The 15,880-nt window shown below is 46.4% G+C and overlaps 1 protein-coding gene across 1 annotated transcript; it reads right to left on the reverse strand.

Annotated features, from left to right (window-relative positions):
* Positions 1-12,829: 12,829 nt before the first annotated feature.
* On the reverse strand, positions 12,830-13,765 carry LOC112122584 (olfactory receptor 51G2-like). Its single transcript, XM_024221349.1, has one exon. It carries the CDS (start codon positions 13,763-13,765, stop codon positions 12,830-12,832), a length of 936 nt encoding a protein of 311 aa, XP_024077117.1.
* Positions 13,766-15,880: the final 2,115 nt, after the last annotated feature.

Below are 15,880 nucleotides of genomic sequence, written 5' to 3' on the forward strand. Positions count from 1 at the left end.
ACCTTCACCTTAAAGGACAAGGAGTCATCGGAGAGGCTGCATGGGCAGCAGGCAGTATCTCTTCAGATACGGAGGCAACTGTCTTTATGAAGCATGTTTGCACATTTCCTTGGGGGCCACTGGGCCATCAGGGAACCTCGGCTGCTTGGCTTCGTGTGCACCAGCTGTAACCCCGTGACAGCCAAGAGCAAACGGCAGGAGGCCAAATCACAGGGGATGTGGGGTGATGCTACCCAGCTGGACTGCAGTGGCAGCCCTGCCGCAGACTCTGTTCCCTGTGGTTCCAATTAGTCACAAGGAAACTTTGGGGGCGGCCGAGTGGTAACGATGATGTTGTCACAGCTGTGATCTCGCTGAAATAAAATAAAAAATAATAAATAATAATAATTATAATATAGGACCAGATTTCTTCCCGGCAGCCCCCTTTCCTGCATTAGAAACCCAGGGTGCAGGGCAGGCCAGGGAGATTCCACAAGGCTCCGTACATGGAAATTTCCCTCTGATTTTTCCAGGAGGGCAGGTCCCTTCCCTTTTCCCTGAATGTAAAGGGGGACCAAGGACCCAGGGATCTCCAAAGTTATGCACAGATCTCAGTGATCCACTGGTAGCTAGGGCCACCCACCCACAATCCCTGTGCCATCCACTACTGCTCTAGGACCCTCTCCAGCTCCCTGCTACCACAGGTTCATCAGAGATGTGCTACCAGGACCTGTCCTTGAATACTGCGTGCAGATGTGGTCGCCCCACCTCAAAAAAGATATATTGGAATTGGAAAAGGTTCAGAAAAGGGCAACAGAAATGATTAGGGGTATCGAACAGCTTCTGTATGAGGAGAGATTAATATGACTGGGACTTTTCAGCTTGGAAAAGAGGCGACTAAGGGGGAATATGATAGAGGTCTATAAAATCATGAGTGGCATAGAGAAAGTAAATAAGGAAGTGTTATTTACTCCTTCTCATAATACAAGAAGAAGGGGCCACCAAATGAAATTAATAGGTAGCAGATTTAAAACAAACACAAGAAAGTATTTTTTCACGCAATGCACTGTCAACCCCTGGAACTCCTTGCCAGAGGGTGTTGTGAAGGCCAAGACCAAAAGGAACCTAGATAGATTCATGGAAGATAGGTCCATCAATGGCTATTAGCCAGGATGGGCAGGAATGGTGTCCCTAGCCTCTCTTTGCCAGAAGCTGGGATTGGGTGACAGGGGTGGATCACTTGATGATTACCTGTTCTGTTCATTCCCTTTGGGACACCTGCCATTGGTCATTGTCGGTAGACAGGATACTGGGCTTGATGGACCTTTGGTCTGACCCAGTACGGCCGTTCTTATGTTCTTATGTCACAGTAGCCACTGCCCGCTGAAGGTGTGTTGTACAGCGTGGAGGGGGCTGCACAGAGATAGGAAGGCTGGTTAGAGTAGCTGATGGGTGCAATACCCCAGCCATAGACTGGTTGGGAGGTTTTGACCTTTCCTGCAGCCATAGACTCCGTCAGTGCCACCTTCATCTCCATGACCAAGGAGAGGCAGATGAAAAGCCTCCAATTTCTCTTGGGGATCCAGGCAGCTGCAGCTGGGCAGCATCATGGCAGCTGAGCTTTCAGTGAAAAAAATGATCCATTTTCTATAAAAATTCACCCCAAAAAAGTTAATGAAAAGGAAAAATTTTAGTTTTAGGTCAATTTTTTTCATGGGGGAAAAATCCTCTCTGTTTTGCAGCCCAGCTCTAGCTCAAACCATGAGCCTCTGTCCCTCATGCTACAGGATTACAACACTAGGTGGCAGCGCTAGCCCCCCATCAGCCTCCCACATTGATCAGCCCCTGGATGTCTGCCCATGGAACTTCCTGAACAACTGTCATGGCACCGAGAGCCCCCATCCTGGAGAAGCTCATTCCCACCCCAGTCCCTGCGGCTGGAGTCCCGAGCTCTCCCCGTCCCCTATGGCTGGAAGAACCCCGGGCTGGCCGAAGACCCCCAGCTGCGCCACACCTCATCTCCTGAGACCTCAAAGCCGCCCCTCGGGAAAAGCTTGTCTCTTCCCGAGGAACCTGAGCTTTTTATATGCACCATTCACGTTTCTGGGCAGCTGCGGAGGCATTTGTGACAGTGCCCCGATATTCATTGTAGTGATACCATTGTGATGTGATTATGACATAGTTATAATGCATCTTGAAAAGACATGTCTTGTGAAGTGTCTTTGGAAAAGTTATGATTTGTAAAATATTATAATCCTATCTGAATGTATTACTTTTGTATCTGAAGTTATGACTAAATATCTGTATTTCAAATGTAGTTACACCTGGGTGATACCCATGAGGCAAAATGCTTTCAGTCTAGACAGCTGGTTGGGAAGGGCCTATTCTGGGTAATGGGCCATTAGGTGAACATAAGAACGGTCATACTGAGTCAGAACAAAGGTCCATGTAGCCCAGTATCCTGTCTTGCGACAGTGGCCAATGCCAGGTGCCCCAGAGGGAATGACTAGAACAGGTAATAATCAAGTGATCCATCCCCTGTAGCCCAATTCTGAGCTTCTGGCAAGCAGAGGCTAGAGACACCCTCCCTGTCCATCCATTTATCTAGTTCTTTTTTGAACCCTGTTATGGTCTTAGCCTTCACAACATCCTCTGGCAAGGAGTTCCACAGGTTGACTATGCATTGTGTGAAGAAATACTTCATTTTGTTTCTTTTAAACCTGCTGCCTATTCATTTTATTTGGTGACTCCTAGTTCTTGTGTTATGGGAAGGAGTAAATAACACTTCCTGATTTACTTTCTCCACACCAGTCATGATTTAAAAGAGCTCCATCATATTGCTCTTTATTCGTCTCTTTTCCAACCTGAAAAGTCCCAGTCTTATTAATCTCTGCCCATTTGACAGCCGTTTCATGCCCCTAATCATTTTTCTTTCTCTTTTCTGAATCTTTTCCAATTCCAATATATCTTTTTTTTTTTTAGATGAGGTAAGCACATCTGCACACAGTATTCAACATTTGGGCATACCAAGGACTTATATAGAGGCAATATGATAATTTCTGTCTGATGATCTATCGCTTTCTTAATGATTCCCAACTTTCTGTTAGCGTTTTTGACTGCCACTGCACAGTGAGTGGATGTTTTCAGAGAACTATCCACAATGACTCCAAGATCTCTTTCTTGAGTGGTAACAGCTAATTTAGACCCCATCATTTTATATGTATAGTTGGGATTAGGTTTTCCAGTGTGCATTACTTCGCATTTATCAACATTTAATTTCATCTGCCCCTTTGTTGTGAAGTCACCCAGTTTTGTGAGATCCCTTGGAAGTTGTTAGCAGTCTGTTCAGGACTTAACCATCTTCAGCAGTTTTGTATCATCTGCAGATTTTACCACCTCACTGTTTAACCCTTTCTCCAGAGCATTTATGAATATGTTGAATAGGACTAGTTCCAGTACAGACCCCTGGGGAACACTGCTATTTACCTCTCTGCATTCTGCAAACTGACCATTTATTCCTACCCTTTGTTTCCTAACTTTTAACCAATTACCAATCCATGATAGGACCTTCCCTCTTATCCCATGACAGCTTACTTTGCTTAAGAGCCTTTGGTGAGGGACCTTGTCAAAGGCTTTCTGGAAATCTAAGTATACTATATCCACTGGATCACCCTTGTCCACATGCTTATTGATCCCCTCAAAGAATTTTAGCAGATTGGTGATGCAAGTTTTCCCCGTACAAAAATCAGGTTGACTCTTCTCCAACAAATTATGTTCATCTACATGCCTGAGAATTTTGTTCTTTACTATAGTTTCAACCAATTTGCCCAGGACTGAAGTTAGGCGTACCAGCCTGTAATTACCTGGATCACTTCTGGAGCCCTTTTTAAAAATTGGCATCACATTAGCTATCCTCCGATCATTTGGTACAGAAGCTGATTTAAATGTTACAAACCATGGTTAGAAGTTCTGCAATTTCACTTACTTTCCCAGACAATAACTCTAAGCTTTCTCTTGAATCTATTGAAGGACAAATCCATTGTCCAGGGCACAGAGCAGAGTCATAGTGTACAAGCAACTCCAAATGAGCTCCCAGTGTGACACAAAATGGGCTATTGTGACCCATAGGGACATAGGCCTAGAAGGGACCTCCTGGGTCAATGAGCCCAGTTCCCTGCTATGGCAGGTGACCCCAGCATATTACCCGGTGCATAAGCCTGTGTAAGAAGGGTCTGGATGATTTCTCTCCTGACAGCAGGCTGGGAGTGGGAGAGACTTCAGGAACAAACTGTATTTACATGAACACACCTAGTCTGCCTAGATATCCAGGAAATAGAGGGGTGTCACTCAAAGTGATCAAGTTTGACTGGTGTTGGGATACAAATCACTGCAGTGCTGAATGCAGGGGTAGCAAAATGTCGTTATCAGTGTTATTGTCTTTATTATATGACTAAAGGGGAGCAGATCTTTGCTTAACCTGCCCTGAATGAGGGGGGTCCCCCTCAGCGGAAAGGAACTCCTGGCTCAAATGTGAGACCCCTGGGAGAGCAAGAGGGTGGGGATAGGTATCCCAGCAAGGAAGCGTGGATGTTCCTGAAGGGTTCCCAATCTGGTTTAAGTTCCTCCTGACTGTTCAAAGACCAGGCTAAACAAGCTCCAGAAGGAGCTTTTGGTTATTTTAAGTGCTCATATACAAGCTGAAATCACGTGTGGTGGGACGGTGCTCCTCCCCAGCCCGCTTAAAGCTGACATTCACCAAGAGGAAACAATCACCAAGAGACTAACCTGCTGATGTCACAGCCAAGAAGCAGGTGGCAGCAGAAGGAAACTGACCATTGGCCAGCGGGAGCGAAACAAGCAGCCGGCAGGGTGGCCAGCCAGAACAAGTGCTCAGATGGCAAAGCAAGAAAGGTGGGAGGTGAACTCAAACCTTCTTCCCTGGGTGGGAGGTGAACTCAAACAGATGCGCCTCTGAACCCTGGGTCCTCACTGACCAAGGACAATCCCAGTGAGTGTGGTGGGGTGAGGGAGCAGAGAGGGGTACAGGCTCTGCCCCCACTCCACCCCTTCCTGCCCCCTCCGTTGAGCCTGCCGTGCCCTCACTCCTTCCCCTACCCCCAGAGCCTCCTGCACGCAACAAAACAGCTGGTCGGGAAGTGTGGGGAGGGAGGACGAGGTGCTGATCAGTGGGGCTGCCAGTGGGCAGAAGGTGCTGGGAGTGGGGAGGGTGAGCTGATGGGGGGAGCTGCTGACGTATTACTGTGGCTCTTTAGCAATGTACATTGGTAAATTCTGGCTCCTTCTCAGGCTCAGATTGGCCACCCCTGCCCTAGGTATTAAACCCGGCCCTGGTTGCTGCCAGCTCGACCAGGTAGAAGGGTCCATCTAAAAGCCACCTGGATTGTTTGCCCCCCGCTGCTCCCATTGGGTGGCTGATCCAGAACCTCCCTCTTCGGACGGTCAGAAACCTCCTTCTCCTTTCCAGCCTCAGTTTACTCCTGGCCAGTTTCTTCCTGTTTGTTCTTGTGCCAACACTGTCCCTCAGCTTCAGGAGCTTGTATCCCATCATGGTGTTTACTCCTCCAATGTATTTATAGAGCCATCTGATTCCTGCTCACCCTGCCTTGTGTTAGACTAAAGCAGACAAGTTCTTCCAGTCTCCTTGTAAGCCAGGCCGTCCTTTGCCCTGACCATCTTAGGAGCCCTTTTCTGCACCTGTTCAGCCCGAATTCTTCTTTCTAGAATACGAATGACCAGAATTTTACACAGTTTGCCAGAGAAGGTCTCACCAGTGCCTGGTATAAGGATATTAATCCTTCCCAATCTTGCCTGACACATTCTAGGATCTCATTCACGAGGGTGGTGAAGCACTGGAATGGGTTATCTAGGGAGGTGGTGGAATCTCCTTCCTTAGAGGTTTTTAAGGTCAGGCTTGACAAAGCCCTGGCTGGGATGATTTAGTGGGGGTTGGTCCTGCTTTGAGCAGGGGATTGGACTAGATGACCTCCTGAGGTCCCTTCCAACCCTGAGATTCTATGATTCTATGATTTGCCTTGTTCACAGCCACATCCCATCAGTGGCTCACAGTCATCCTGGGACTGACTAATACACCCAGGTCTTTCGCCTCTTCTGTCTTTTCCAACTTACCCTTGGCAGTATAAACAGGGACGTAATGAGTAGATGTAGGGAAGATTGAGAGCTGACTTGACAACAGTGCACAAGCACTTTCACAGAGACGAAATACCGAGCACTAACGGGCTCTTTAATCTGACAGGGAAAGTTATAACGAGAACCAATGGCTGGAAACGGAAACCAGAGCAATTACATTTGGAAATGAGGCACACATTTTTAACAGCGAGGAGTCTTCCCCAGTGCAACAAACTCCCAAGGGAGGTGGTGGAAGATATGCATTAGAGGAAAACAAGTATTGTGTTAGCCAAACACAAGGCGCTGGGCTCAATACGTGGATAACTGGGTGAAGTTCTGGAGGAGGTCATGTTGGGAGATTAGATAGATAGATAGATAGATAGATAGATAGATAGATAGATGGGTGTATGGGGATAGATAGATAGAGAGGGGGGGTGGATGGGGATAGCTAGCTAGCTAGATAGATAGATGGGTGTATGGGGATAGATAGATAGATAGATAGATAGATAGATAGATAGATAGATAGATGGGGTGGATGGCGATAGATAGATAGATAGATAGATAGATAGATAGATAGATGGGGCGGATGGGGATAGATAGATAGATAGATAGATAGATAGATAGATAGATAGATAGATAGATAGATGGGGCGGATGGGGATAGATAGATGGATAGATAGATAGATGGGGCGGATGGGGATAGATAGATAGATAGATAGATAGATAGATAGATTATGATTTATATATCCATGTAATATGTTATAGGTCATTGAGGCCTGGTATGAATGACCAAACACCCCACCCCAAGGAGGTAGAAGGCGAAATAATCAAAATGAGCCCCAGAAAGGGGTAGCTGTGATTCAGAATATCGCTTGGAGATATTTGAAATTGAGGGGAGTAGATATGGATACGTGGAATGGGAGACGTACTGATGAATTGATCAAAGGAATGCAAAGGATGGAAGAAGAAATGTTTAAGGAGCAGAAAAAGGTTGGAGCTGTGCAAGCTGAGGGTTCAGAGAAATCTGCTCTATAGGGAAGCCCTGATGACAAGTTGCTCCCACTGGATGTGGGTCCTCAGGAGTGGGAGATGGTAACTAGATTAAGATGGGATTCCAATGGGAGGTCTAGGACAACTGTCATGGTGTGAGATAATGGACCCAAAGATGCCCTATTGGATAGTGGGGCAGGTGTAAATATTGTAAATAGAAGTTGCGATTTGACTTGATATGTGTCAGAGATTCTTACAGCAGCCTTCTTTATTGGGGAAGGAGTGACAGGAAAAATGTATCTTTCAGTAGAAATAGCTACACCCAGAGAGAGAGAGAGAGTGGGGGATTTTTGTTGTAAAGAACAAATGCTTCAGATAGATCAGGCGGCTGAGCCAGTAATATTGGGAACTCCTTTTTTGAATAGGAATCGGTTAGTTTGGGATTTTATTACTGGAGTTCTGTGGCGTGTGCCCAGCGGGACGGAAAGTGTCCTGACAGCAGGTACATTCCAAGAACATGTGCTGCAGAAGCAGTGGAGGAGATTATACTGGATCAACAGGACGTGTGGGCAAAGGAGTTTCCCGATGTATGGATTAAAAATAAAGCAGAATGTGGTAAAATCGAAGCATGTGTTAAAATCGCGGGGGACAAAGTGCCACCACAGAGACAATATAAATATCCTGTGCAAGCAGAGGCAGGAATTGAGAAAATAATTGAATCATTAGAACAACAGGGAATGACTGAAAAGGGGAATTCCGCATACAATCGCCCAATTTGAAGCCTCAGGAGAGTGGAGATTGACAGTGGATTTTAGACAACTTAATAAAGCACCCCGCACACCCGATGGCACCAATAGCAGCAGATCTACCTCAAGTAATGGTAAAAATACAGGGGGCTTCCAAATGGTTCTCTGTCATAGATTGGGTAAATTATTTTTTGCCATCCCATTGCATCCCAATTCTTGGGCCCGGCTATTGTGCACCAACATGTGGTGTGAATGCTGGATCAATTGTCCAAAGAGGTTTGGGAGAATTTCACCTCATATGTACATGATATATTAGTGTGGGGGGGACACTGAAGAGGAGGTGACTGAGCGGACTAAAAAAGTGTTGAGACTCATCCAGGAAACGGGTTTCAAGGCTGATAAAGAGAAAGCCCAACTAGTGCAGAGGAGAGTGAATTATTTGGGGGTGATCCTAGGGGAACAAGGAATTCAGGTAGAGCAACAAAAGGTGAAATCATGAATGAATTTACCAAGGCCAGAGGATTCTCATGCTTTGAGGGTGATGTTAGGAGGGTTTAACTATTTAAGGAAACACATCTGGAATGTTGCCGCTATAACTGTACTCTTGTGGTGTTTACTAAAAAAGAAAGGAGAATGGGAGTGGGGGCCTGAACAAGAAAAAACTTTCTGTCATTTAAAACAAGCCTTGAGGCAAGTTCCAGCATTGAAATTCCCAGAGATAAACAAACCGTTTGTGGTTAAGTTGGCAGCAACCCAACAGAGTCTAGCGGCAGCATTAATGCAGGAAATTGACAGGAAGTTAATCCCGGGAGCATAAAAGTCTAGAAGATTAATCCCTTAGGACCAGCAGTTTGGGATCTGTGAAAGAGAATGTTTAGCTGTTGTGTGGGGCATTGCAGCTTTTGCTTTGACTACTGGCACAGCCCCTATTATACTACAAACACCTCACTCTCCCCTGAAGTATATTTTATCAGGGAAACTGCAGGGAAAGGAGTATCAAATACCAGGATGGCCCAATGGATCTTGATGTTAACTAGCAGAGATGTTACTTAGGAGAATAACAAACAAGCAATGATGTTACCATATGCCCTCTTGACGGAAGGAGAGGAGAATGAATGCCCACTTCCAGGAACTGAACTGAAGTTAGTTGAAGAAGCACCCCCCAGTAGATGAAGTGTTAAACCACAGAGAAAAAGAGGTTTGGCTTACAGATGGTCGTTCATACCATGAGAACTCTAAGCCAAATACGGGATATGCTGCTGTAAAAATTGATGGGGAAACTATTTCTGGTTCTATGAGTATGACTTCAGCTCAGGGAGCAGAGGTCAGAGCTTTTAGTGATCAGCTTTACCAGGCAAAATAATGTTGCAGGCTGTCTTTATGTCTATATGAATTGAGACTTTGTGGTATATGGACTGTAATACTGGATTGGGATTTGGAAAAAGAATAATTGGGAAACAGTTGAGGGGGGGGAAATGGTCCAAAGGGAGCATTGGAAATCTATCTATGATTGGTTAAAAAAAAAACACCCAGGAAAATTAAGAATAAGACATATTAAAGGTCATCAAAAGCAAGAAAGGCATGAAAAATATTGGAATGATAAAGCTGACGCTTTAGCTAAATTAGCAGCAAAGGAACCTTTGGGAGTTATGGTAGTTACTAGAGCTCAAACCATAAAACAAGAGGATAAACCTGAGGAAAGATGGAGAAACTGGAATATACAAGGTGGCTATGCGGTGAATAAGAAAACAGGAGAGGTAAAGTGGGTACCTGACAAACATCAAAGAGAGGAGATTATTAACCTGTGTCACTCTATGTTCCACCAGGGAATAGAGAATACTCTCTTTAAAGTAAAACAAATTGGAATATGGCCTAAGGTGTGAAAGGACATAGAACACTTTGTTAAAAACGGCACAAGGTGTGCAGAAGATAGAAATAGACCACTGAATTTGGGACCCTTGTTGCAGCAAAGAATTGTGGGGCCATGGATTAGAATAGAGGTTGATTATATTGATAAATTGCCTAAGACCCAAAGGGGGAATAGTATTTATTAGTGATAGTAGATTCCTTTTCTGGATGGGTGGAGGCGATTCCCACCAGAATTCATACTGTAGAGACCACTGCCAAATAGTTGTGGGAAGTAGTGTTTAGCAGATATGGAACTCCAGAAGTAATTGATATAGATAATGGGACACATTTTGTAGGAGAAGTAATTAAAAGTTTATGAAAAGCTTTGGGAATAAAGCAACAACTACATATCCCGTATCATCCTCAATCGTCAGGGACAGTAGAAAGGATGTCAAGTATCAAAGGGGTAGCCTTGTTAGTCTGGATCTGTAAAAGCAGCGAAGAGTCCTGTGGCACCTTATAGACTAACAGATGTATTGGAGCATGAGCTTTCGTGGGAGAATACCCACTTCTTCAGATGCATGTAGTGGAAATTTCCAGAGGCAGGTATAAATATCCAAGCAAGAGTGAGTCAGGCTAGAGATAACGAGATTAGTTCAATCAGGGAGGATGAGGCCCTCTTCTAGCAGTTGAGGTGTGAACACCAAGGGAGGTTTCTCTCCGGGATGGAAGCTGGAGGCATGAAGGTAGGCATAGCGGTCAGTGGGTTTTCGGTATAGGGTGGTGTTAACGTGACCGTCGCTTATTTGCATCGTGGTGTCTAGGAAGTGGACCTCCCGTGTAGATTGGTCCAGGCTGAGGTTGATGGTGGGGTGGAAACACTTCAACCTCCCTGGACACACAATAGCAGATTTAAAGGTAGCTATCCTGCAACTAAAAACCTTCAGGACCAGACTTCAAAGAGAAACTGCAGAGCTTCAGTTCATCTGCAAATTTGACACCATCAGCTCGCCTGTGAATGGCTAGCCAACTACAGAAGCAGTTTCTCCTCCCTTGGTGTTCACACCTCAACTGCTAGAAGAGGGCCTCATCCTCCCTGATTGAACTAACCTCCTTATCTCTAGCCTGACTCACTCTTGCTTGCATATTTATACCTGCCTCTGGAAATTTCCACTGCATGCATCCGACGAAGTGGGTATTCACCCACGAAAGCTCATGCTCCAATACGTCTGTTAGTCTATAAGGTGCCACAGGACTCTTTGCTGCTTTTAGTAGAAATGATGAAATACTTGCAATGGCTTCATCTCAGCCAGGGATACTTAAAACAAGAGCCCCCTTTGGGGGGTCTCATTAATTCAGTCTTCTCCAAAACACAAACTCTCCTACCCTGCAGCCTTACTGGCTTCTCCCCAGCTGGCCCCCATGATAACTCAATCCCTTCCCAACTGGGCTGAGGGAGGGCAACTGTCCTTCCCTTGCTGGTGTCGCCCATGTTGCGAGAGAGGATGCAGCCTGCCCTCCCTCCTAAGCCTCCTCCTGGTTGGCAGGCAATGATGGGAACCATGCCCTGCCCTGCACTAAAAGGTCCAAGGCCCTTAAATAAACAGTAGTCTGGGATTTCCCAAAGCATTAACTATTCCCAGTGACCATCTTTGTCTCTCCCACTAGCTGCCTCTACGAGGATTCTGCCAGTTTCAAAAGTCACAGGAACCTTAAAGGGACACACCATGGATCACAGGTTGACTGACCCCCCTAATATCTCCTACCCCTAAAGGGAACAGGCCTCAACACACCACCTCTAATGGCCACTGAATTAGGGTGGACCACCAATCCCAAATTGGGCAGGAGAGTCCCAAAATGCAGAGTTCAAGTCCTAGCGTGGGCTGAATGACTCCGGAACAGCATTTGTCCCAAATTCCCTGTAGTGCCGATCCACACCTGCTCATGGGCAGAGCCCACTTTTCACTGTTGGGGGACTGAGGAGGTCCTTAGCCCCCCCTCGCTACGAGGCTGCGCCCCCTGACTGGGGCAGGTGGAGGCTCTGGGGTTCCCCAGAGCAGCACGTAGTCCCTGGGCTCCTCTTACCGCAGCCTGGCTCTGACATCCAGCCTGGGCAGGGCTTCAGGGAAGAGAAGGAGCAGGAGGTGGGAGTTAGGGGGGAAGAAGCGGGCCATGGGTGAGGCAATGGAGCAGGCAGGGCTCCTGCTTATGTCCTGCTTTTTCCTTTGGAGAAGGTGGTCACCCTACACTGAGAGGATTGTGCTCGGACTGGAGCTAGCTGTGACTCTGTTGGGGAGCTGAGGCCCTTTTCTACCCCTTTGCATTGCTGGGGCAGCACAGATGGAGAGGAGTGGAACATGGGCCTGAGTCTCTTGCCAGGGCTCCTGTGTGTCAGACCCTCACTCACACAGGTGTGAAATGGGCTCAGCAGGTGTGTGGTGTGCAGAGCCATCAACGGGGTGCAGGGGGTGTTACCTGAATGGCTTCTCCTGGGGCTCCAGTGTTAATCATGTCTCTGACACGACTCAGTCACAAGCACCTGGCTGGGGGTGTAGGGGAAGGGTGGGTGTCCATGGCCCTTGAATAGCCCCTGACCACAGCTGGTGCAGCCCCCATGGACCACGCAGCAATCAAGAAAACTCAGGAGGGGCCAGGACTGTGACTGCAGAACAGCTCTGCAGATGATTTCATGGCCCGTGGATGCTTAACCAGGGACGGGACAGTGACAGGCCAGGTGTAATGGGAAACAACACCCACATCCCTTCTCATAGTGGCTTTATTCACAGGAATTCTGAGGCTGGAGCAGCCACCAATATGGCTCTTTAGGGGCCAACATCCCACCGAACCCCTGGCTTTCCACGAACACAGTCACTTTGTAAATGCTGCTGCCTGGCTTGGTCTCCTTCCCCCAGTGCACTGTCCTCCCTCAACAGCAGGTGGGGATGGCCCCCTTTACCATAGCTTCAGGTCTTAGACCCTGTATGAGCCTCTCTCTACAGAGTGGAGATCAGTAGCTCATGTCATCACAGATATAAGGGTCCAGGATGGAATAAGTCGTCGTGTCCGGAGTTTCTTGATTCCTATGCCACCAGCACTGGGGCCGGGTGCTAAACTGACCCTTCACTTCACGAACACCCTGATTATCTTCGAACGAAGGTGTTTGCATTTCACACTGTATACGATTGGGTTCATCAGAGGAGGAACCAGCAGGTAGACATAGCCCAGGACAATCTGAAGCAAGGGAGAAGAGCTCTTCCAGAATCTGTGTATCAAAGTCAGGCTGAACTCTGGCATGTAGAAGAGCAGGACGGCGCAGAGGTGGGAGACGCAGGTGTTCAGGGCCCTAAGGCACTTTGTGGGGGATGTGATTCTCAGCACTGCTTTGAGGATCATCACATAAGAGAGGAAGATGAGCAGCGAGTCCAACCCCACCGTTATGACTGTAATAAAAAAGCCATAGATGTTGTTGACTGTGATGTCCGAACAAACCAGCTTCATGATGTCCTGGTGAAGGCAGTAGGAATGGGAGAGGATATTGGCTCGAAAGAATCGGAACCGTTTCAGGAGAAAGGGGAGTGGAAATATTACTGCCACCGCTCTTAGCACAAACACCAGTCCCATCTTGGCTACTCTCGGCAGGGTTAAGATGGAGGCATATCTCAGTGGGTTACAGATTGCGATGAAGCGGTCAAATGCCATCAACAAGAGCACAGAGGATTCAATGAATTGCAGAGAGTGGATGAAGAACATCTGGGCAAAACAAGCATCGAGGCTGATCTCTATAGAGTTAAACAAGAATAAACCCATTATGGTCGGCATGGTGGCTATCAATAAGCCAAGGTCTGTGAGGGCCAACATGGAAAGGAAAATGTACATGGGCTCATGGAGGGTTGAATCTGTTTTTATAATGAACAGAATGACTGAATTTCCTATTATCGAAATAGCATACATGAAGCAGAAGAGGACAGAGATCCAGAGATGGACGTCTTCCTGCCCAGGTATCCCGGTTAGAAGGAACACAGCAGGTGTGAATTTGGTGTCATTGACATCTGACATACCGTACTGGGCAGGTCTGAGAAGTTTTGAACTTTCCTTCCTGAAAGGAAAAAGAACAGGAGACTAGATGATATTTAACGAGACATCATTATGCTCTCAGTGGAATACTAGAGTCTCCCAAGAGCTCAAGGAAGATCAGAAAAAACATAGACTTGGATTTACACCCCCAATAGGATATACCAATAGGAAGATAGGCATTGCCAGACTGGATCAGACCTGTAGTCCTTCTAGCCCAGTATCCAGTGGCCAGTTACATATGCTTCAGGGGAAGGTGGAAGAATCCCTGCAATAGGGAGCTACAAGATAAACTGCTCCAAGGGAAAGTTTCCCCCTGACACCCACTAGTTAGACCTATGTTGTGGTGTAAATCCAGTCCCTCTTTGAATCCTGCTTATCCCTTGGCCCCATTGATATCTTGTGGCTCAGAGTTCCACAGCCTATTTGAGCACTGTGTAATTTTACAATCATGACATTCACACAGACACCCTTTCTGGCCCTCAACTTCCAAGTGTGGCCCAGTGTATCATGACATGTGTGTACACATATGGCAAGTGCATGGTGAAAATGGTCATTGTGTTTATCTGTCCTGCATTCATAAACGTGTTTCATTGTCTCATTATATACATTTTTTTTTATTTTCTCTGCTCCTGCGAGTTCAAATTATGCCACTGCCTCTTTGCAGCACATGGGATAAATTTTCAGGGTCTGGTTCTGAATTCAATAACGGCATCACTCCAGATTTACATGTTTAAATTCGATCAGAACTGGGCTCTATTAACTTTCCCTTACCAAATGCTCCCGGTGATACACTCTGACCCTCAAGAATCCCTCCAAGAGCAGCTGAAGTGCTTTGCCTGGCCAGCGTTGACTGAATCCAGAGAGTTCGATCATCCTACAGGCTCCCCTTCATCCTCACAGGACCCGCATCCTCTCCCTATGCAAGGGATTGTAGTTATCTGGTAAGTTACAAGCTAAGATGGACAGTTACTTCAACTGGATAGGGGAGGGGTTGGCATCACAAATGGGTGAATAGTGCAAACACTAGGTTTGCACTAATATCCAGTTGAGTGTGCAAGTTACTTCAGCCATGAGTGTGTAACAGGTGATGGAGGTAAATTATATAAAAACCACTATTACACTGCTCTTTCCTGCACCTCAGCTCTCCTCTTTGCTGAAACACATACCAGCGGTTCTGTTCTCTCGGGACTTTTTGGAAAGTCTTGCGCAGATATTGTAGAGTTATTGTGTGCATGACCCTGAATGTAAGTATTACAGATGGCTTCTGCTCTGTTAGCAGGGGAGAGTATCATACAGCTGTTCACTGAACAGAGAGTTAATAGAACAAACCCATTGCAAACAGTATGTGGAGTACTTCTGAAATACTTTCTGAAACAAAAAGCAACAGAGAGTCCTGTGGCACCTTTAAGACTAACAGATCTAGACAAACAGACTATCTGTTAGTCTTAAAGGTGCCACAGGACTCTCTGTTGCTTTTTACAGATCCAGACTAACACGGCTACCCCTCTGATTTCTGAAGCAAAAGCCATTAAGTAGTAAAGTTAGCACTGCTCCTTCCTGTAGCAATTCCAACAACTCTGCTGCTGGCTGTCAATATGCATACATGTCATGAAATTTTTGTTTGTAATATTTGTATTACAATGAAAAGTTTTGGCATAACAATTACACAGCCATACTTTGGCACACACATGTCAACCAAACCCAGACGGACCTATTGAGCAGCCACAGTGCTCAGTGCTACAGCCACAGTGTGATATAGCCCAGGGCCCAGTCTGAGGGTGGGAGAATGGAGGGATCCATCCCATGAGCGGGAAGGCTACAAGGCCTGACATCTGGCATTTGGAGACCAGAGATGGGGCAGACATGCAGGTAGTCCTGTAGCTCTGAGGGGTATCTATAGGGCAGAAGTGCTGGAGCCTTCAGCCAGTCAGGAAACAGAAATATGCCCACAGAGCAACGCAGCTCTGAATTCCTGCATCCACAATCAAGTGAAAGAATAAAATTGTTGAAAATGCATTTGCTGATTAAATTTCCAGCAGCAAATACATGTGATGCAATTTGGCAACTAATCACTGATATTCCGTGGGGTCTCCTCTT

The sequence above is a fragment of the Terrapene carolina genome, unplaced genomic scaffold (assembly GCF_002925995.2).
Source record: "Terrapene carolina triunguis isolate 2854851 unplaced genomic scaffold, T_m_triunguis-2.0 Scaffold511, whole genome shotgun sequence".
Classification (NCBI taxonomy): domain Eukaryota; kingdom Metazoa; phylum Chordata; order Testudines; family Emydidae; genus Terrapene; species Terrapene triunguis.